The following is a 24,354-nucleotide window of genomic DNA, read 5'->3' as shown; positions in this document are numbered from 1 at the left end:
AGTGAAAAGAGAGAATAATTGATTAAAAGAACCACCACAGAGTACTGAGTACCAATTACAATATATATAGCAAAAGGGAAAATAAATTACTAACTAATAGTGCTATAATTATGTCTAACAAACTAACCAACTTGACAGCTATACAAAAAAAAAACTCTATTATGTTACATCCCCCCGCAAGCTGGTATTACGTGGTTTGTGCAAATCAAGTAATCCCAGCTTGGAAAGCAAATGAGAGAATGGTCCTGGAGGAAGGGATTTAGTGAATAGATCAGCCGGTTGTTCACTGGAGACAACGTGCCTAAGATTAGAAACCCCTTCTTTGAACTTGTTTCGAGCCACATGACAATCAACCTCAACATGCTTGGTTCTTTCATGAAAGACAGGATTTGAAGCAATATAGATAGCAGATTTATTATCACAGAAGATATCAACCGGAAGAGGAGGAAGAATGTTGAATTCCTTTAGTAGTTTGAGTAACCAAACGAGTTCACAAGTGCCATTAGTAAGGGTGCGATATTCTGCTTCTGAGGACGACCTTGAAACTGTAGCCTGCTTCTTACTCTTCCAAGAAATAAGAGTTTGGTCAAGGAAGAAACAATAACCACTGATGAATTTTCGGGTGTCTTTACAAGCCCCCCAATCAGAATCAGTGTAACCAGATAGTGTGAAAGAATTGTTGACAGAGAAAAATAAGCCAGTTGCTGGTGATTGTTTTAGATACTGGATGATCCTATAGGCAGCCTTCAAGTGGGCATCAGTTGGTGAATCCATGAACTGAGATAGGCATCCAACAGAGTAGCTGAGATCTGGTCTTGTGTTAGTAAGGTACAGAAGTCTGCCCACCAATCTACGATAGATGGTTGCATCAGGAAGAGGGGAGCCTGAAGCCTTAGGCAGAGAAGTAGTGTACTCCATAGGAGTAGATGCTGGTTTTGCACCAAGCAAACCACAGTCTGTGATCAAATCCAATGCATACTTTCTTTGATACAGTGCAATACCAGCATTGCTTTGTGCTACCTCCATCCCAATAAAGAACTTAAAAAGGCCAAGGTCTTTAATTTTGAACTTATCATTCAAAAACATTTTGACAGCTTGAATTTCACTCAAATCATCTCCAGCTAACACAAGATCATCAACATAAACAAGAATAGCTGTGAAGGTTGTACCTGTGGATTTGGTAAAAAGCGAGTGATCATTTTCAGATGGAGTAAACCCCAGATCAGCAAGTGCAGCAGACAACTTGATGTTCCATTGGCGACTAGCTTGTTTCAAACCGTACAAAGATTTTGTCAACTTGTAGACTAGGTTTGGACCGGAACACTGCAACCCCTTTGGAAGTTTCATATAAACGTCCTCATGTAGGTCTCCATTGGAGAAAAGTTGTATTCACATCAAGTTGATGAAGATGCCAATTCTTTGCTGCTGCAACGGTAAGAAGAACACGCACAGTACTCATTTTCACAACGGGACTAAAGGTGTCAATGTAATCAACTCCAGGAATTTGAGTGAAACCTTGGGCAACAAGACGTGCCTTATGCCTCTCGATAGTGCCATCTGGGTTGAATTTTGTGCGAAAAATCCACTTACAACCAACTGTATTCTTTTCAGGAGGAAGAGAAGTGATGATCCAGGTTTTGTTTTGCTCAAGAGCAGTGAGTTCTGCCTCAATAGCCTTCCTCCAACAATCATGCATAACAGCCTCAGAATAGTGTTTGGGGTCCGAGTTATTTATGAGAGCAAAAGTGAAGGCCTGGTGCTTGGGAGTAAACAATGAATATGACAAATGGTGAGAAAGGGGATACTTACATGTTGAAGGTAATTGGGCCGCATTGATTGGATCTCTATGTGATGAAATATGGAAACAATGAAAATCTTTAAGATAAGAGGGTGTTTTTCTTTCTCGTTCAGACCTTCTCAAAACTGGTGCAGCAGATTGTGACTCAATATGAATGGATGAATGTTCCAATGGTGCCAATGCAGATGCTGATTCTAAGGTGGTGGGTGATGCAGAATCTATTATATCATGAAGAGATGCCATAGGTGATGTAGAAGTGGCAGATAAATCAGGTGTAGTGTGTATGGTGTGAGGTGCAATTATGCCATGAGTATGCTCATATGAAGAAGTATGTGCAGAGTTATTATAAAAGAATGCAAAAGGGTCAAAGTTGGATGATTCAATTGAAGGCTGATCTATAGAAAAATCAGTGCTTGGTATTTGTTTGAATGGAAAATAGTGTTCATAAAATTCAGTGTTTCTTGATATAAAAATTTCTTTGGATTTTAAATCAAACAAAATGGACCCTTTTGTTCCTGATTGATAACCAAGAAAAACACATTTTCTAGCTCTAGGATCTAATTTTCTTCTATTAGTCCTCAAAGTGGTAGCAAAAACAAGACAACCAAACACCTTGAGATGAGTCAAATCTGGTTTATTCTTGAAAAGTGCCTCATAAGGCGTTTGATGATTCAAGAAGGTGCTTGGTAGTCTATTTATTAAATGTACTGAATGTTGCATAGCATAGTGCCAAAAACATTTTGGCACATTAGAATGAAACAAAAGTGCTCTTGCAATATTCAGTATATGTTGATGCTTCCTCTCAACAATTTCATTTTGTTGAGGAGTTTCAACACAAGATGTTTGATGTAATATTCCTTTTGAGTTATAGAAGGAGTTCATTTTAAATTCCATCCCATTATCTGTTCTAATTTGTTTCACAACTTTATGAAATTGAGTTTGCACCATTTGAACAAAATTTTCTACTAACACTCTAGTTTCGGATTTTAGTTTCATGCAATAAATCCAAGTAAACCTCGTTTTATCTTCTACAATTGTAAGAAAATATTTATGGCCAACAGTAGATAAAAGTGAGAGTGGTCCCCAAATATCTATATGTAACAAATCAAAAATATATTCTGATTGTGTATTACTAATGGGAAAAGACAATTTCTTTTGTCTAGCCAAGTGGCAAGAATCACAAACATGAGATGATGAAATGCATTCAATAAATGGAAATGTATTTTTCATGATTGACATTCTTTTGGATGGTAAATGACCTAGTCTAGCATGCCATAGAGTTCTTAAATCTTGCTGCACTGTGACATTTACAGAATGTGTGTTAACTTCTGGTGTAGTTAGTTTCCAAGGTTGAGCATCCATCACATAAAGATCACCAATGACTTTAGCTTGTCCAATCATCTTCAATGATGGGAGTACCTGTATCTCACAAAAAAATCAGTAAATTTTAATTCACAATGTAATGACTTTGTGAGTTTAAACACTGAAATCAAATTATATTTAAAATGAGGTATGAATAAAACATTGGTAAGAATCAAATATTTAGAGAGTTGCACAGTGCCACAAATGTTTGTTGTAGTGGTAGAACCATCAGGTAGATTTACCAAAACTGGTCGCATATAATGAAAAGTTTTGAAAGACTCTTGAATATAGGATGCATGATCAGTAGCTCCACTGTCAAGTATCCAAGAAGTTTTAGTAAAATTTGATGATACACTCAAGCAATGCCTACCTTTTGGTTGAGTAAGGGTGGCCGAAGAAGTAATGTGGTTTACACTATTTGAAGTTGGCATGCGTGGCTGTTGAAGGAGTGCTAGTAAGGTTTCCTTCTGATCTGGAGTTAACACAAGTACTGTATCATCGCTCTTTTTATCCTGGTTAGAATCAGCAATCTCAGCACTAAAATTCTCAACTATCTCGTCAGTGCTAAGTTGATTGGCTACTCGCTGCTTTTGGTGAGTAGGAAAGCCGTTTTTCTTATAGCATGTCTCTGCTAAATGACCAATTCGATTACAGTAGCTACAAAACTTTGAAGTGTAGCCTCGACTATAAGATTTTTGATTTCCTCCTCTGCCTGAATTTCGTCCACGGCCTCTACCTCTTCCAGAAAATGAACCGCCTCCAGTTGAGGTTTGCACCTCTAAAGAGTTAGTCACTATGTTGCTATTTGACGGGTCACAATTCAATTCTTGCTCTTGTTGGGTTAACATAAATAGTACTGTGTTGATTTCAGGTAACGGCTTCATTAGCATGATTTGTGATTTAACATTTGAATATTGCTCATTCAATCCTTTTAAGAATTTGACAACATATTCCTCAGAAGCATAGTCTCGAACAATTCGTAATCCACATGAACATCCATTAACACAAGCAACACAACTAGGAATAGCACGTAAATTTTCTAATTCTTCCCAAATAGCTTTTAACATAGCAAAGTAAGAGGTAACAGTAATATCACCTTGTTTGAGTGCATAAAATTCTTCTTTTAACGCACCAACTCGAAAGACATCTCCCTGTGAGTAACGACGTTTTAAATCATTCCACAAGTCTGGAGCTGAGCTAATCCACATCACGCTCTTAGCGATTTCAGGGCTGAGAGAGAGGTTGATCCAAGAGAGGAGAAAATTGTTACACCTATCCCATGCTTCAAAATTAGGATCACCTTCACCTGGTTTTAGAATGAATCCATCGAGGAATTTCACCTTGTTCTTCGATCTGAGTGCTCTCCACATATCGTGCGACCACTGATAATAATTTTGAGGTGTCAATTTAAGTGGAATTAGAGCCAAACCAGGACTTTCTCCTGGATGAAGAAAATAAGGGCTAATCGGATCAGAAATTGCAGAAGAGGAACTAGATCTGCCAAGATGTGCCTGGAACTGAGAGAATTGACGCATGAAAGCGGTGAAATTCTCAAAATCTGCAGCGGAATTTGATGAAGGGCTTGCATTCGGATTAGCTAAATTATCTGCCATAGTTGGATCTTCTCGCTCTGATACCATGTAAAATGATACCAAGCTTAAAATTCAAGTGAATTACAAAAATAATTACAAGAAAAGAAGAAGGTTGGTGATGTACTCTCAGGTCATTGAAATTTAAAGTAATGAAAGAAGAATTGAAAAGAAGTGAAAAGAGAGAATAATTGATTAAAAGAACCACCACAGAGTACTAAGTACCAATTACAATATATATAGCAAAAGGGAAAATAAATTACTAACTAATAGTGCTATAATTATGTCTAACAAACTAACCAACTTGACAGCTATACAAAAAACAAACTCTATTATGTTACAGAAGGGATCAACTCCGCTATTCCCTTCCAGTAATGTTTATCAGCTTCTTTGTGAAACTTCGCTTGGTTTGCCAAGTATATCTGCACATATTGACATTCATTCTCTTCAATTTGGATATATTCTTTAAAAAACATGAGAAATGACACAAAATGAATAATGTTCCACAAAAAGGCAGAAGGGAACTTCACTATTTCTTCTACCTTCTCCGTTTCTTTGTTGGTAGCTTTGCTTGCCTCACAATTAACCTTTCTTTTTTCATAGAAAGCTTGAATATATTCTTCAGCTTCCTTGATAATTTGATTCAGTAACTCCTTTTTTTTTTTCATTTTCCCCAAGATGAATGGCATTTTCACTACAGCAGTGGAAGTCAAGAATAAAAATTGCACTTAGAGGAGTACACAATTATATTAACTTTTGGTTTATAACAAGAGAGAACTATACTTATTTCACTACTCAGATTTCATTATTTCATACACTTAAACAGGCCCCATAATTGTGATTGTAGGAATTTAGAACTCACAGATTTAATGAAGGGACAATAAGAAACAGCTAGCTTACAACCTACAATTAAAATCTTTATATCACAAGCTTTTGGTAGAAAAAAAATCCAAACAAACACAAGATCACTGATTCTACAATAATAATAATTAATTTATCTAATTTTCCATGTACGCCTTTTAGTAAGAATTTCTGTACATGGTGAAGAGAAAATAATAACAATCCAACAAGAATGATAGTTAAAAGTGAAAGAAACCATTCGGAATCAGTATTGCTTGTTTGTGGTCCATAGAACAGTTCAATTACCTCAACTCTTTCAAAATTAATAAGGAAAAAAAATATAAGACCATATTCAATGCATAAACCATATCCGCTCACTTTCCACGAAATCTTTAAAGATCATAGAGAGAGAGAGAGAGAGAGAGAGAGAGAGAGAGAGAGAGAGAGAGAGAGAGAGAGAGAGAGAGAGAGAGAGAGAGAGAGAGAGAGAGAGAGAGAGAGAGGGTTAGTCCCAATAGTAACTAATTTGATCAGCATTTTCAATTCCCAAGAACTACATTGAATATTTTTCATGTTGAGGTTTTGTCCAGGGACAATGTAGAAAACAAGAATGAAAGAAAGCAAGAAAGTGAATGAGATGGATAGTAGAAAATGAATCTAACCGTCGCCATTGGCGTCTGGCGAAACCTTGTTGTTCTTGTTGGTGCTGGGCGTCGTGATCAAAGAATGATTCGCATATCTGAGAAGGTTGGAGTTGATACACTGCATTGTTCTCCTTCAACGCCATATTTTCTGAGAAGTGCTTCCCTTTTTTACTTCTATCTGTTTATGGGTGTTTTCTGCTTCGTTCTGTGTCCTGGTCTTCGAGTTAAGCCCAAAGTGGTCTGACGCTGGCGTCGTGCCCCAAAATCGTGATTCTAATTGTAGCAATGGCAAAGGTGCACTAAGCCACTAAGTCCTGATTCATTTCTCATTAGCAGTATTGATGTTGCTTGATGACCAGTTAGACCATTAATGAATTGTGATGTTTAAACGAAGATTTTATAATTATTTTTATGTGAATTTTTTGTTTTGAATGATGAATTATAAAATTAAATTTTGATATTTTATAAAAGTGTTAATTTTATTTAAAATATAGTGCGAATAAGTTATAATTTAAATAATGTAGTTTTTTTTATATTCATCTAAAAAGTCATTAGTTCTAATTTTTTTATTTTTGATAAAAAAAAGCTAAATAAATAAATTATATTTTTATATAAAACATCTTTATAAAAAAAATATTTTTGACATCTTTATTTAAATAATTCGCCTAGTAAAATAAGATAAACGAATATATCATGTATACTAATATTATTTGATTATGTGTTAATTTGTGTTACATGGTACAATATTATTTGTCTATATATTATTTATTATGTCATTATTATATATATTAAATTTGTCCTTAACTTTATATTAAATATTTGGGTGAATATCTATATCAATTTTTAAAATTTTTTTGAAGGATTTTGAGATTTTTAATAAAAAAATATCTTTTTTGTCTTTTGATATTTAATTTTATGAGACTCATTAGTCTTTCTATCAATGATTTCTCTTTAAAACATAATTATATAACACTAATATATTTTTTATTTAATTTTTATAAGTAAAAATAATTTAAAATCTACTAATATTTTTTAATTTTACATAGTAAATTTAACTAATATATTTGAAAACGGTAACAAAAAAATAAAAAATAAATGACCTTGACAATTATTTTTAAAAAATAACGAGACTCCCAATAAAAAATTTATCAATATTAATTGATTCTTAATGGATAAATCAACAGTTTGATATGCCATGTAGGCTTATTCCATTAATACAGAGAGAAAATGTAGATAAAAAGACTAATTAGTCTCATAGAAGTAAATATCAGGGACCAAAAAAATTTTTTTGAGGACCTCCTTATCTTTCGAGGTAATTGTTAGGAGTTGTTTAGGGTTTTTTTTAAATAATTCATTTTAACCTTTAAAATTGAATGTTATAACACCCTACTACACAGAACTTTACGCCTAGGACGTAAATCAGAGGTGGTGAGGCGCTACGACTTCTAAAAGTAAAAATACATATATAATATAATTGAAGAAAATTGCAGCTAGGAGCTTTGAAAGAGAAGTTATCACTCACGAAAGATAAGTATAGATGGGTAAGTAAGATCGAAAGGAAAGTTAAAAACATATATAAATGGATCAGAATTCCAAAATACAGCTAACAAGCTCCGAACTCGACCTGTGAAGTTAAACCCAGCCAGAGTATACTTACATATATGAATATATAACCCAGAATACATTCTAAAATACAATGTGAATGTACCTGTTTTTCCAAGTCAACCTCTAAGAGGGACAACACACAATATATACAAGATGGGGAGTTCTATTTACATATACATACATAAAAAAAATACAACCCTAAACCCCAAACAGATTCTTCACTCCATGAGTCTCCAGAATGCTCAACGAGGTGCCTCTCGACTTGCATCTGAAAACACAATACATGTATGGAATGAGAATCGGAGGTTCTCAATATGGTAAAGATGCCAACATACATAATGTATAAGGTCCCAAAAAAAGTCAGAGGCATTCTTAAAACTCCGACACTTAAATTTAAACTTAAAGAAGTAAACTAAACTAAAAATTAGGAAGGTAGTCTAAAGTATTCAAACTTTACTCTACATTCCACTCTCCACCTGCTCCAACCCTCTAAACACCAGTAAAACTATCCTTAGCGTCACCTCCACCAACATGAAGAATTTCTCAGTTGCAAACACATACAATTTAGACGAAGAAAACACAAATAGAGGTAGTAGTTACAGTAAATAGAACAAGTAACAATTAATTATAGTTAAACAATTAGTCAAGTCAAAACAAAGCATACTCAAACAAATTAAATATGGCAAATTCTATGATGTAGATGGTATGAAATATCTACACCTATAGATTTTACGTGTACTGTGCTATTATGTGACACTTGCTCGATGGCAAGTCTCACAGATTCAGCAGTTGCAATAAGTACACTGACAGAAGCAGAGATTTTGACTTTTTTTTGGAAAATTGATTTTATGGGCTACATGATTTTTTTTGTGGCAGCAGACTTTAACAGTTGAAGGTATGATATTATGGGTTTGTTAAGGAAAATAAAATGGAAATTTTTTTTCAAACCTAAAAAATGAAAATGTTTTTGGGTTGTTATAGATCCAATGGAGGACACGACTTTCGGTGGAAGAACACTAGTAAAGAGGGAATGTGTTAACTTTAATAACAATAAAAATACTAATAATGAGAAAGTCTAAGGGTCGTCATTTTTATTAAAATGTGACCAACACTTAACCATTAAAAGAAAAATGAGTAATTTTACACAATCGGATGAAATCTTACACCATTAAAAATACTAGTAATAGCTAATTGATGACTACAAATCACAGAACTTACTAGCTCCTAGCACTCCTCTACTAATAATAACGGGATTTTTTATTTAAATAAATATTTTATTTACTGAAACAAATAATTTTAAAAATTATTACGAAAATACGTCATCTCTCTTATTTCGTTTAATATCTCGTTTATAGTATAAATATAAAATATATTTTTTAAAAATAATAAAAAATATTAATAATTTAAATTAGATTAAACTTTTAAAAATGGAACACTACTAATACGTTTACTTCTCCCAACTGTGAAATAAGTAAAAGCACATAACTAGATGCCCACTATTAATACGATTACCTTTTTTCTAATTACCCACTATTAACACTATTGCTTCTTCCACTACTTCCATTCATTAACGTTTTTTTATTAGGATGTACACTAAATCAATTCAAATAATACTTCAACTTTTTAATTGAGATATAATTTATTTATTAATATTTTTTATTATTTTTTTAAAAAATATTTTTATATTTACAAATACATATATCCCGTTTACATCGTTTACAGTGTAAACGAGATATATAAAAATTAAAAAAAAAACACATATTTCGTTAGTGTAAATGAGATACATTAAAAATAAATGAAATAATAGTAGATGTCATATTTTGGTAATAATTTTTAAAATTATTTATTTCAATAAATAAAATATTTATTTAATTTATTTAAATAAAAATCCTGTTATTATTAGTATTTTCATTGTTATTAAAGTTGACACATTCCCTCTTTACTACTATTCCTCCACTAAAAGTCGTGTCCTCCATTGGATCTATAACATCCCAAAAATATTTTCACTTTTTTTTTGGTTTGGAAAAAGATTTTCATTTTGTTTTCCTTAACAAACCCATAATATCATACCTTCAACCGTTAAGGCCTGCTACCACAAAAAAAAAAGAAAAACTATATAGCCCATAAAACCAATTTTCCAGAAAAAGATTACTGTAATAACATTATTATGCTAACCTCATTAAAGCTAAAATCATTCTCGTGGTAGACCATCAAATTCAAAATCTTTGTTTCTGTCAATGTACTTGTTGCAACTATTGAATCTGTCAGACTTGTCATCGAGCAAGTGTCACATAATTGCATAGTACACATAAAATCTATAGGTGTAGATATTTCATACCATCTACATCATAAAATTTGCCATCAAATAAATGCACATGATGCATGTCTGTTCTATGGCCAATGAGTCTCATCTGTCGGTTATAAAGCCAAATCCGACATGTTCGGTAGCTAACCTTGGATAGAACACTAAACATGGAGCAAGTAGGATCAATCCGCAATCCTTGCATCTTACCCGCGTACCCAGAGTAGGGGACAACCTCACTTTTGCCTCTTACCCAGACGGTGTTACAGTTTTCGACCTGGAGCAAGCGGCGACAGAACTCAACCCTTGTCTCTTATCCGAAGTCTTAAACTCTTATCCGGAGCAAGTGGATAACACCATTGTATCTTGCCCGGAGTCACATATATCTCATAATCATTCAATTCATTCAAATATCATACGTTAATATCATTCTTCATTATCCTTGACTCAAGTTCAAACATCATCAGTCCATCTCTCATTAAATTGCAATCCATCATTATCATAATCATATTTATCAATCACTTCTTATTTAACATCACCAACCCTTCATTAGTTCAGTTAACACTTTACAAAATTCTTCCAAATATCTCCTCAATTTATTTAACAGATTCATCCTCATTCTAAGGCTTAAAGGCTCACTAACGAACCTTAAACAAGTGTAAAGGAGGTTTGAAAAGTTAGAGATTTGGTTAAATATTCAAAAATATCATATTTGACCAAAACAGAAGTTCCTCGTACACATGCCATGTTTTACGTATGCGGGCGTGTAAATTTGCCTATCTTGCATATGCGACTCTCATCCGCGTACGCGAGCGCCTTAGACAGAGAAGCCTTCCCGCGTAGCGTGGTACTGCCCGCGTACGCGAGCTTGTAAATTTTTCCATTTCGCATATGCACGCACACGCCCGCGTACGCGGGATGTTGGTGTGGTATTTTACAACCCACAAACTAACCGGCAAGTGCACCGGGTCGTACCAAGTAATACCTTACGTGAGTAAGGGTTGATCCCATGAGGATTGATGGATTAAGCAATAATAGCGTTTGATAGGATTAGTTAGACAAGCAGAAAAGAGTGTTTCGGTATTCAAAAAGCATTAAACAGTAAATTAAGAATTTCAGAAAGCAAGCAACGATGAGTTGGGAATAAAATATGGAGAAAACAGTTAAGACTTCAGAGTTATCTATTTTTCCGGATTTACTCTTCTTACTAACTAATTTAATCATGTATGATTTAATTCATTGCAAACTATATGTGAGTAGACCCTAATTCCTTAGACCTTCCTAGTCTCTTCTAAAATTCATTAACTGCCAATTCCTTGGTCAATTAATTCCAGTTAGAGGGTGATGATCAATTTCTAGTTTATATGCCAAAAGTATCCTAATTATCCAAAAATAAGGGGATTATATGTCACATATCCCGTTAAATACAAACAATTAGAAATTCAGTATAATATGTTTTCAAGCTGTTGTTCAAGTAAAGAGTTTTTCCAAGTTTTACAAGAACTCAATTAGAACATGAGTCATACTTCCGTTCTACCCAAATTCATAAAATAAAGAACGAAAACAATTATTGAAATATAAATAAAAACATGAATTAAATTAGAAAGAGCAAATGAATCAATCCATACAAATAGACAGAACTCCTAACCTTAACAGTGGAGGTTTACTTGCTCATGATTGAGAGATGTAAATTTGTATAGAATTCCCTAATGAAATCCCCTTAATGGAACCTCTCCAATAGAAGAGAGATCTCTCCTTTTTATAACTAATCCTAATTAATTTAAAATCTAATATCTAAAATTAAGATAATATCTTTTCCTATTTTCAAATTCAAATTTGAATTTAAATTAGAATTAATTAACTACTCCGCATCTTGTAACGTGGGGACCACATGGCTTCACTAGATCCACGCCTAACTTGGGTGCTAAAATGGGGCCCAAAAATCACCCCCAACGTTTTCTGCGTTTTCTGCACGTGGCGCGTGTCACGCGTACGCGTCAGTCACGCATACGCGTCAATGGTCTCTTCTGCGAGTCACGCCGACGCGTTGGTCACACGTATGCATCGCTGTGCAATTCTTCAAATCACGCGTACGCGTCAGTCACGCGCACGCGTCGCCGTGGAAAACTCCAATTCACGCGCACGCGTCAGGCACACGTGCGCGTCGCTCCTCGCAGCCATCTCCTTTGATTCTTGTGCTGCAGAAACTCCATCAAATCTAGTTGAATGCTACCTAAATTAAATAAAATTGCACAAAACTCAAAATAGCATCCATAGTGGCTAAAATATAATTAATTCTTAATTAAACTCAACAAATTAGATGCAAATTCACTGGGAAAAGATAGAAAAGATGCTCACGCATCACAACACCAAACTTAAACTGTTGCTTGTCCTTAAGCAACCAAAACTATTATAAGCTTTGGATGTGAATTTGCATGAGAATGAGAGTTCGATTAAGCCCATGTCTCTTCTTATAGTGGGGTTTACAACTGCAATCCTGAATAGTTTTGGCATTTCACTTTATCCTTTGAAGTTCAGAATGATTGGCATCCATAGGAACTCAGAATTCAGATAGTGTTATTGATTCTCCTAGTTTAGTATGTTGATTCTTGAACACAGCTACTTTATGAATCTTGGCCGTGACCTTAAGCATTTTGTTTTTCAGTATTACCACCGGGTACATAAATGCCACAGACACATAACTGGGTGAACCTTTTCAGATTGTGACTCAGCTTTGCTAGAGTCCCCAGTTAGAGGTGCCCAGAGTTTTTTAGCACACTCTTTTTTACTTTTGATCACGAATTTAACCGCTCAGTCTCAAGCTTTTCACTTGACACCTTCACGCCACATGCACATGATTAGGGACAGCTTGATTTAGCCGCTTAGGCCAGGATTTTATTCCTTTGGGCCCTCCTATCCATTGGTGCTCAAAGCCTTGGATCCTTGTTACCCTTTACCTTTTAGTTTAAAGGGTTATTAGCTTTTTCTGCTTGTTTTTTCTTTTTTTTTTTTAATTTTTTTCGCAAGCTTTGTGTTTTTCACTACTTTTTCTTGCTTCAATAATCAATTTTATGATTTTTCAGATTATCAATAACATTTCTCTTCTTTCATCATTCTTTCAAGAGCCAAAAATTTTAACATTCATAAACTTCACTATAAAAAATATGCACTGTTCATGTCATGTATTCAGAGTTATAGAAAATACTACCACATTTAAGTAAATAAGACTACTCTTAAATTTAACTCAATTTCTCATGCAATACATCACTTCTGTATTTTTTTATTTGAATTCAAGCTTAGTGATTAACACATGAGACATCTTTTCATAATTAAAGCATTTAAGAGAAAACCAAACTAGACCTAGGATTCTCACTAATAAAGGATCATGCAACAGACAAAGCAAAATAGCAGAAAATCGGAACATAACATAGAAAAAGAGGGGAGGAATAAAAAATGAAAGGAACTCAACCACCCTAGTTATCCTAGTGGTCGTTTTATTCTTCAGGTTGTGCTCCTTCGTGAAGATGATTCGCCTCCCTTTTGGTGCTATAGGAATAAACAGAAAAGCTTTAAGCGAAGCGTCACCACCAAACTTAAATGTTTGCTTGTCCTCAAGTAAAGAAAATCTGAAAACAAAAACAAATGATAAGATGAAAGAAGAATAAAAGGATAAAGGAATAAGAGAGAATTAGGATTGGGAGAGAGAGAAAGAAAATTAAATCTGGGCGGTGAACTAGTGTAATTGTGCAGCGCAGGCGACGCGTACGCGTGGGTTGCAAATTTTCTTCAGGACGCGTAAGCGTCATGCATGCGTACGCGTGCCCTGGGTTTTGTGTGATTCGTGTGAAACCAGCCGCGCACACGCACAACTCTCTGTTCGCGTGGTTAGGGAACCAATATTGGCATACGATGTGTTTGCGTCATGCACGCGCACGCGTGGATGGCCGTTTGGTCAAATGACGCGCACGCGTCAGGGACGCGTACGCGTGTTCAATTTTGTGCGTCTAGCACACTTCCAACCCCAAGCTAGCATAAGTCTCTGCCCAAACACATATTTATGCCGTTTTTCTAGGTCATGTATTCACGTCAGTGACGCGCACGTGTGGAGTGCCAAAATCACCAGTGACGTGCACGAGTGGGGTACGCGTTCGCGTGGGCTTGTTTGTGCGAAAGGCATTATTCCTGCGCCATTCCCGCGCAACTCTCTGTTAAATTTTATTTTTCATGCACATGTATATGATGCGTACGCGTCAGCGATGCTTGCGCGTCATGTGCTCCTCTTCTTTTTTTTTTATCCGGTTCATGTTCTAAAATAGCTGCATGATCAGAAAATTAGTAAAAATTTAATAAAAATCAAATAAGTAAGAAAACTACTATTACGAAAAATAACTAAGAATGAAAAAGAACGATCATACCGCGGTGGGTTGTCTCCCACCAAGCACTTTTAGTTAAAGTCCTTAAGTTGGACATATGGTGAGCTCCTTGTCATGATGGCTTATGCTTGTATTGATCCAGGAATCTCCACCAATGTTTGTAATTTCAATGGCTACCGAGATCCCAAACTAGGCGCATAACGCCTTTGGGCAAGTTGAAGCAAGTGACAAAATCCCAAGAGTGTTGATTGTGGGAATGAATCCCAGGGTCCCAAACCTTGCTTTTACATCCGTCTTCTTGTGGATCACCATTGTTCCCATCGGGTGACAAGCTATCTGAATTCTCACAGAGACGTCCAAACAACCTTCTAGACCCATTCAATTGAGCTCTACACCAATTCTTGCACTTCAATTTGGAGCATGCAACCATATTGAACCTTGCTTGACAACTCTTGCCACTAACCATCTTCCTCTTACTTTTAATGTCACAAAGAGCTCTAAGTTGACCATCCGTCTCCAGTAGCCCATATTCAAGTGGGAAAGTAAAGGATAAGGATAGGAATTTTACCCATTTGAATGTTGTATTGGATGTTGATGGCTTTGGAAGAGGTCTTGCAAGCTCCACTCCCTTGTGCTCTCCTTTGAATTCTTTCACTTCTTTGCAAGCTTCCTCAATTTCAACTTCTTCCTCTTGGTAGATGTCTTCTAGTTCAATCTCTTCTTCATTGCTTACTAAAGGTATGGGAGGTTGTGCATCTTCCTCTTTTGTGGGTGCATCTTCCTCCTTTGCTTTTGCATCTTTCTTTTCTTCCATGTGTGAGGATGGAAAGTTCTCTAGTTCACTGGAGTATAAACTCCTTTGATTGATTTCCTCACTTTCTTTCATAGGATCTTGCATTATATCTCTTGGGAAGGAATTTGTTTGCTCCTCTTCCTGTGACTTAATAATTGATTGCACATGTTTCTCTATATTTTTGACACTCGTCTTTATATCATGTAAGAATTCTTTCATGAGAAGCTCAAGATCTGATGGTATTTGAGATGAATAAGGAGATGTTGGCTCTTGATATGAATAAGAAGGAGATGATGGTTCTTGATAAGTGTAAAAAAAGGATGACTCTTGGTATGAATAGGGAGATGGTGGCTCTTGATATGGGTAGAAAGATGATGGTTCTTGATATGGATAGAGAGATGGTGGTTCTTGGTATGGATATGGATATGGTGGTTCTTGATAGTTAGAACATGGAGCATTGAAGTTTCTTTGGTTTTGACTTTGCCAACCAAAATTTGGATAGTTCCTCCATCCACCATAATATGAATCACTACTTGGGTGTGAGTAGTAACCCATGTGATCTCTCTCCATTATTTTTCCTTAGCACAAAACACCAAAAAGGATTAAACGCACCATGTGGTAAATAGAAAAGCAAAGAATAAAGAACAGAATTCTAAGAATTAAAATAGGAAAAAAAATTAAAATAAAACTAACTAGGAAACACCAAACTTAATAGAAATTAAGAAAAATATTGGTGCTATTTATTTATTTAAATTTTTTTTTGAATTTTTTTAAAAAAATATAGATTTTAATAAAATTAAAAATAAAACGTCTAATCTAAGCAATCAAATAACTGGTAGTTGTTAATCACAGTCAATCCCCGACAACGGCGCCAAAAACTTGGTGTGGTATTTTACAACCCACAAACTAACCGGCAAGTGTACTGGGTCGTACCAAGTAATACCTTACGTGAGTAAGGGTTGATCCCACGAGGATTGATGGATTAAGCAACAATGGCGTTTGATAGGATTAGTTAGACAAGCAGAAAAGAGTGTTTTGGTATTCAAAAAGCATTAAACAGTAAATTAAGAATTTCAGAAAGCAAGCAGCGATGAGTTGGGAATAAAATATGGAGAAAACAGTTAAGACTTCAGAGTTATCTATTTTTCCAGATTTATTCTTCTTACTAACTAATTTAATCATGTATGATTTAATTCATGGCAAACTATATGTGACTAGACCCTAATTCCTTAGACCTTCCTAGTCTCCTCTAAAATTCATTAACTGCCAATTCCTTGGTCAATTAATTCCAATTAGAGGGTGATGATCAATTTCTAGTTTATATGCCAAAAAAATCATAATTATCAAAAAATAAGGGGATTATATGTTACGTATTCCGTTAAATACAAACAATTAGAAATTCAGTATAATATGTTTTCAAGTAAAGAGCTTTTTGAAGTTTTACAAGAACTCAATTAGAACATGGATCATACTTCCGTTCCACCCAAATTCATAAAATAAAGAACGAAAAAAATTATTGAAATATAAATCAAAACATGAATTAAATTAGAAAGAGCAAATGAATCAATCCATACAAATAAACAGAGTTCCTAACCTTAACAGTGGAGGTTTAGTTGCTTATGATTGAGAGATGTAAATTTGTATAGAATTCCCTAATGGAATCCCCCTAATGGAACCTCTCCAATAGAAGATAGGTCTCTCCTTTTTATAACTAATCCTAATTAATTTAAAATCTAATATCTAAAATTAAGATAATATTTTTTTCTATTTTCGAATTCAAATTTGAATTTAATCAGAAATAATTAACTACTCCGCCTCTTGTAACGTGGGGACCACTTGGCTTCACTAGATCCGCGCCTAACTTTGGTGCTAAAATGGGGCCCAGAAATCACCCCTCAACGTTTTCTGCATTTCCTGCACGTGGCGCATGTCACGCGTATGCGTTAGTCACGCGTACGCGTTGATAGTCTTTTCTGCGAGTCACACGGACGCGTCGGTCACGCGTACGCGTCGCTGTGCAATTCTTCAAATCGCGCGTACGCGTCAGTCACGCGCACGCGTCGCCGTGGAAAGCTCCAATTCACGTGCACGCGTCAGACACGCGTGCACGTCGCTCCTCGCAGCCATCTCCTTTGATTCTTGTGCTGCAGAAACTCCATCAAATCTAGCCGAATGCTACCTAAATTAAATAAAATTGCACAAAACTCAAAATAGCATCCATAGTGGCTAAAATATAATTAATTTTTAATTAAACTCAACAAATTAGATGCAAATTCACTAGGAAAATATAGAAAAGATACTCACGCATCAGATCTCTGGGCAAAGCCCAGGATACACGTCGCGTGTGTGCTTGCGGACGCATACCTAGCAAAAGTAGTAAAAAACTGCTAAGTTCTGTAACAATTATTTTAGCACACAAATATTCAAATGTGCATAACTTTTTCGTTACGTTCTTCGAACGGCATAAACTTCACGGACCCAATTTCTATTTGAAATAAGTTTGATAAAATTTTAGAGTCCGAAAACTAAATTGTGGCCTGCCGAAATTGGTCAAAAATCAAATTTTTACCAAAATCACCAAACTTCTATTTTTTCAAAAATCTCAATCCAAACCAATGTTTCACACCCCAAAATAATACTAAATATATTCAAAATAGTTACGTATCCCTTAAGATCTCTTTTACAACATACCAAATTTCACATTTATAAGTTTCATTCCAACAATCTACAATCAAAATATATATATATATATATATATATATATATATATATATATATATATATATATATATATATAAATATAACAATCAACATATTCTCATCATAAACTCAATCTCATCAACCAAAATCATTTAACTTCAACAAGTTCACATAGTTCAACTTATCTTATGGTCGTCTAACCTAAATTTTCACGTTACATTACACATTATCTATGAGAAACTAAAATCATACCTTGGCCGATTTCTCTCTTACAAAAAACATATCAAATTTTCTCTTCTTCACAAGCTCCAAGTTGCAATTTCCAATTCCACAAGCTCAATCACCCAAATTTCGTTCCGAACAGTCAAATTGAACTCCAAATCAACAAGAATACAATCTACTTCACACAACATCATTATAATCATTATAGGACTCTCTAATTTAATGATTCACTAGGGTTTAAAAAGTTTTTATCTTATCCATAAGTCACACAGGTAAAACTCAGTGATTACCCGCTACTAGAGTTCATATAAACCATCAAAATCATTCAATTTCTCAATACTAAAATCTAAGATTTTTGAAACTGAAAAGGGGAGATCTAGGTGAGAAATGTGATTTTCTTACCTCACTGTTTAGATGATTTCGTAGAGAATTTTGAGACGAACGCGTGGTCGTTGACGGCTCATCAATTGGAGTTTTAAATTGAAAGTTAGAAGGATTTGAAGGTTGAGAAAATTCGGGAATTAGGGTTCCACGTTTTTTCTCTTCCCTTCAGCGTGTGTGTGTGTTAAATGGGAGGAAGAAGGCTGAGTTTGGTTTTTTATATGTTAGGCCATAGGTTTGGTTTGGGCTCGATCCAACCGATTCGGTCCGTTAGTCCAATTTTGGACCAAAATATTTAAAATTAGTGTTAAAATTCATCTTTTAATTATTTTTATTTTTTTAAACTATAAAATTTAATTTTATAATTCCTTTAAATAATTATTAATTTATTCGCTATTTCTTTATTAATCCAGGGTTTTACATCCTATCCTTTAACAAAAATTTTCGCCCTCGAAAATATCGTTAACCATAAGAGTTCGCGAGAGTAGTTCTCTTTTTAATTCTCTGTATAATTTCCCGACCTCTTGCCAATCTTTGCAATAACTTATCCCCTACAACTTCTCCTCCTCATCCTAATAGTCATAATGTCTCCTCAATCTTCGATAATAACAAAAATAACATGTGATATTAGTTATTACGAGTGTTGCGATTCGATAATAACGCTTAGTTTATTTTAAATTTTTTTAATTACAAAACGTAAGTCTTTTCATAACATAAAAGTAACTTTAAATAAAAATTCATATACATTATATGGTTAGTATAAATTTCTAATTTTTTATAATTAAAAAATATCATATTTTGATGCGAATTTGTATCAAGAATAGAGAGAATTAGAGATAATCAGAGAGAATAGAAGAGACATTCCTAAAATTAGGGTCAAAGAAGAAAAGTGGAGTTTTCAATTACATCATGCATATTCCACATTATTACATCATACTCCTATTTATAGTATAATTCTCTAATTGGACTAGCCCAATGTTAATCCTATCATTACCCTACTCTTCAAAACAACCTTGTCTTCAAGGTTACGAACAAATATAAATCCTAATAAAAATTATAAATACTAATTACAAGTAATAAAAAAGATATTAGTAATCCTAAAATAATATTGTCTATGGTAGGATCCCATTATTTAAAAAATCCGAGACCCATTAGTTGATTAAAATAATTATCTAAATATTTTTATAAAATTTTAAATTAAATATATAAATAATTTGTCAAATACAAAAATTATTTTTCATTTATAAAAATATTATTTTAATTCTCTGTATAATTTTCCGACCTCTTGCCAATCTTTGCAATAACTTATCCCCTACAACTTCTCCTTCTCATCCTAATAGTCATAATGTCTCCTCAATCTTCGATAATAACAAAAATAACATGTGATATTAGTCATTACGAGTGTTGCGATTCGATAATAACACTTAGTCTATTTTAATTTTTTAATTACAAAACGTAAGTCTTTTCATAACATAAAAGTAACTTTAAATAAAAATTCATATACATTATATGGTTAGTATAAATTTTTAATTTTTTATAATTAAAAAATATCATATTTTGATACGAATTTGTATCAAGAATAGAGAGAATTAGAGATAATCAGAGAGAATAGAAGAGAAATTCCTAAAATTAGGGTCAAAGAAGAAAAGTGAAGTTTTCAATTACATCATGCATATTTCACATTATTACATCATACTCCTATTTATAGTATAATTCTCTAATTGGACTACTCCAATGTTAATCCTATCATTACCCTACTCTTCAAAACAACCTTGTCTTCAAAGGTTAGGAAAAAATATAAATCCTAATAAAAATTATAAATACTAATTACAAGTAATAAAAAAGATATTAGTAATCCTAAAATAATATTGTCTATGGTAGGATTCCATTGTTTAAAAAATCCGAGACCCATTAGTTGATTAAAATAATTATCTAAATATTTTTATAAAATTTTAGATTAAATATATAAATAATTTGTCAAATACAAAAATTATTTTTCATTTATAAAAATATTATTTTTATCATGTTTTTAAATTATTTAAAAATATTTTGTTGATAAAAAATTATTCGGACGCAATTTTTATAAAATGATCAAATATTTGTGTTTTCCAAAAATCACTAATATCTAAAAAATAGTCTTGCTAGGGAGTATGTGTATAATGGAATAACCATCGGGGTACTAGGGATAATAAATATCTCATATCATAAAATTACTTATCCTAAAGGATTCACTAAGGATCAAACTCTTAACCTTTCAGATCTAAAGCTCTAATACTATATCATGATACCACTCGTTTCAGAGGCTTATGCTAATAGAAGATTTCATACAAATTAATAATTTAATTCTATTAATTTTTTGAATCATTTGGTTGAAGTTGAAAAATTCAACCATTGCAATAGAGACAATACATTAAACAATTGAATTGTTTGGATGGTACAAATTAGAATATTAACTCCGATTTATTATTTTATTATTTTTAGCTGATAGAAAAAGATAACACTAATGGTTATATCTTTAATACTCTCTAAACCTTTATTGTATGCATTGTATAAATATTTTATTGGTTTCATCCTTTTTCATAAAAAATTTAACCTTAAAAAATACATTTATTAATTATGATCTTCTGGAAGTGGACGTGGGAAAGCCAATGCTGGACACCTCACAAAATCCAGAGTCCGGATCGTAAAATGAGCGAAAAGCCAAAGCCAACGGCCTGATTCATTCATTTGGAATCCCAAACACATCTTCTACCACCTTCCTCTTACTCAAAATCACCCATGGCGGACCGCTTCTTCCCCAACTCCATGCCCGAATTCGTACCCGAAACGGCGCCGTCTACCCCTCTTGAACAACAAGAAGCCGTTACTGTCGGCGACTCACTCCCGAAGCTGCTGGCCATGCCCCACGCCCCACTCTGGGAGCGTCTCAAACGCGCTGCCCTCGACCTCAAAGAAACCGTACCCACTACTAGTCTACTACCAATCTCCGCCATCACACGCACTCTCTTTCACTTCCACGCACGCTAACCTCTCGAATTTGTGTTTGTGTCAGATAGTGGTGGAGACTTGGGGGTTATCGGGCCAGCGCGCACGTGACTTCACTCTCTATTGCGGCCTCCTTGGCACAGCTTTTCTTCTCCTCAAATCGTACCACGTGACCGGAAACGCAAATGACCTTGCGCTGTGTTCCCAAGTTGTGAAGGCTTGCGACGCTGCTTCTGCCACCTCCAGGTTCTCATTTTCTAAATATCTTATTCTTAATTTCAGTTTCTTGGAAGTTAGTTAGTTAGAGGTTTGTTAAGTTTTAAAGGGTGAAACATGAATTGAATGGCAGGGATGTGAGTTTCCTTTGTGGGCGTGCTGGTGTGTGCGCCCTTGGGGCTGTGGCTGCGAAGCTCGCTGGGGATGATGAGTCCTTGAGGTACTACTTGGCTCAATTTGAAAAGGTATTCCACTACAATTTATTTTATTTCGAGTAAAAAATGGTAGGTTAAGTAACTGAGTTATGGAAATTATCATTCACTACTAAATTTAAGAAAACAATTTAGGGCTAAACATGGAGTGACGATTCAGGATTATTTATGAGGTCTGATGTTTTTGTTTACTTTTTTAAGGGAAGAACCTCAATTATAGCACCAAAAGGTTCAAAATTCTAACAAGTTAGTTCTTAAAAGAGACTTTATTATAGTGAGTTATGTTTACTAATGGCCTTTACTTGTGTTGCCAAAAGATGTTTTAGGGCTACTTTGCTAGCAAATCAAGCTTTTAGGTATTTATTTATTTGTTTGTTGGTATTTTAAGGACCAATTTGTTAGTACATTGATCATTGTGGTATCTAAAGAGCATATAATTATCTCCTTGTTTGGGATTAAATTTTGAACTTTGGGATTGTTTGAGGACCAAATTGGTGGTTCTCCCTTTTGTCGAGGTTACTAATGTGGGGGGTTTGATGCAGATTAAGCTACCAAGAAGTCTTCCTGACGAGTTGCTATATGGGAGGGTAGGTTTTCTTTGGGCATGTTTATTCTTAAACAAGCATCTTGGTCAGGGGACAGTTCCATCCACTTACACTGTGAGTTTAGTTTACCAACAAGTTTTGCCTTTTTTTTGGAATTTGATTTGCGTTGAATTGATCTCAAAGAAGGGTTAGGATACTGGAGATCTAAATTTTGATATTGTTGTCAGCGTGTGGTTGTGGATGAAATCATAAAGAACGGAAGGGCAATGGGTAGGAAATTGGGAAGATGCCCATTGATGTTCGAATGGTATGGAGAGAAGTATTGGGGTGCTGCACATGGACTGGCTGGGATTATGCATGTCTTGATGGATATGGATTTAAAGCCAGATGAGCTTGAGGACGTCAAGGGCACCCTTAAATATATGATACACAATCGCTTTCCAAGTGGAAACTATCCTGCTAGTGAAGATGATAGAAAGAGAGACGTCCTTGTGCACTGGTGTCATGGGGCTCCTGGAGTGGCCCTCACACTTGTCAAAGCAGCTAAGGTAAAAAGGATCCTTAAGACTGTTTAAAAGCTGCAAAATTTCTTATTTTGATTTATGAAACACTTAAGTACGTAATGTCATCATTGTTAAACACCATTTCCCTTTCTTGTTTGATTTCACTTTGCTGTTTTATGATATGCAATATTGTGGAAGCTGCTTATTTTTTTACCCGTAAAAATAATTCTTTGTGGAAGTGCCAGCGTCAATAATGCTGTTTGAATGTCCATGTCAATCATTTTTTATTAAATGTTGCCACAAACTAAGCAGTTAGGACAAATGCACAATTTTTTGTTTACCGTGTTTTAATTTCTATTTGTTACTTGTCTCATCTCACTATCATGGGACACTTGTAATAAACTTTCTCTTGAAAAACTCAGCTTTTTGGAGATAAGGAATTCTTGGATGCTGCTATAGAAGCTGCAGAGGTTGTTTGGAACCGTGGTCTACTTAAGCGAGTTGGGATTTGCCATGGTATTAGTGGGAATGCATATGTCTTCTTGTCACTATACCAACTAACCAGGGATGCAAAGTATTTATACAGGGCCAAAGCTTTTGCTTGCTTTTTGCTTGAGAGAGCTCATAAGCTGATATCACAAGGTGAAATGCATGCAGGTGATACACCATATTCCTTGTTTGAAGGGCAAGGAGGTATGGCTTATCTCTTCTTTGACATGATTGACCCTACTCAATCTAAATTCCCAGCTTATGAACTATGAGAAACAACATATTATGTAAGGGAGGCCTTTATGTATGATGTAAAATCAATGTAAATGGAAATGTGAATAAAATGACTAAACGAGAGTCTTAGACATGATATGTAGCTTTTGCTTCTTAGTGGTAGGATATCCTTGTTTATGCATGATTTTTCCCTCTTACAACTGACAAAACTCTTCATAACTTCTTTTGTGGTATGAGATGGCCCCGTATAATCTCATTCTTTGGTGTGAAATTAGTCGCCAATGCTGAATCTGGATAGAAGCCAGAAGGCCAAGTTTTGTCAAGGGCGTTTGAGAGTTGAGATATTAAAGTAGGGAATGACTTTGAAGTTTATTTAATCTTTAACTCTCCTCGTATTTTCTTTTCCTAGAAAATTCCAACTCATACGTATCCTTAGGTTCTTAGCAGAATGAAGGAGGAATGCAACCATAGGACGTTACAGTTTCAAATATAAAAAATGGTAGGAAAGCCGTGTTTGGTTATTTAGGATGAGGATTCTTTTTAAGTTAAAATTAAATCTGA

At 34.5% G+C, this 24,354-nt stretch overlaps 2 protein-coding genes across 2 annotated transcripts; one reads left to right on the top strand and one right to left on the bottom strand.

The window, feature by feature from the left end:
* Nucleotides 1–1,357: 1,357 nt before the first annotated feature.
* On the bottom strand, nucleotides 1,358–4,800 carry LOC140183318 (uncharacterized). The gene is made up of 3 exons (XM_072231588.1): nucleotides 3,322–4,800; nucleotides 3,058–3,217; nucleotides 1,358–2,193 (listed from the first exon to the last, which is right to left on the bottom strand). The coding sequence occupies exons 1-3, from the start codon at nucleotides 4,798–4,800 to the stop codon at nucleotides 1,358–1,360; spliced, it is 2,475 nt and encodes an 824-aa protein (XP_072087689.1).
* Nucleotides 4,801–21,235: 16,435 nt separating this feature from the next.
* On the top strand, nucleotides 21,236–23,929 carry LOC112789775 (lanC-like protein GCL2). The gene is made up of 6 exons (XM_025831816.2): nucleotides 21,236–21,567; nucleotides 21,662–21,840; nucleotides 21,944–22,055; nucleotides 22,565–22,681; nucleotides 22,795–23,115; nucleotides 23,493–23,929. The coding sequence occupies exons 1-6, from the start codon at nucleotides 21,388–21,390 to the stop codon at nucleotides 23,829–23,831; spliced, it is 1,248 nt and encodes a 415-aa protein (XP_025687601.1). The 5' UTR covers nucleotides 21,236–21,387; the 3' UTR covers nucleotides 23,832–23,929.
* Nucleotides 23,930–24,354: the final 425 nt, after the last annotated feature.

The sequence above is a fragment of the Arachis hypogaea genome, chromosome 3 (genome assembly GCF_003086295.3).
Source record: "Arachis hypogaea cultivar Tifrunner chromosome 3, arahy.Tifrunner.gnm2.J5K5, whole genome shotgun sequence".
Lineage (NCBI taxonomy): Eukaryota > Viridiplantae > Streptophyta > Magnoliopsida > Fabales > Fabaceae > Arachis > Arachis hypogaea.
The sequence above is the reverse complement of the archived record's forward strand: the minus strand, read 5'-3'. Positions and strand labels throughout refer to the sequence as shown.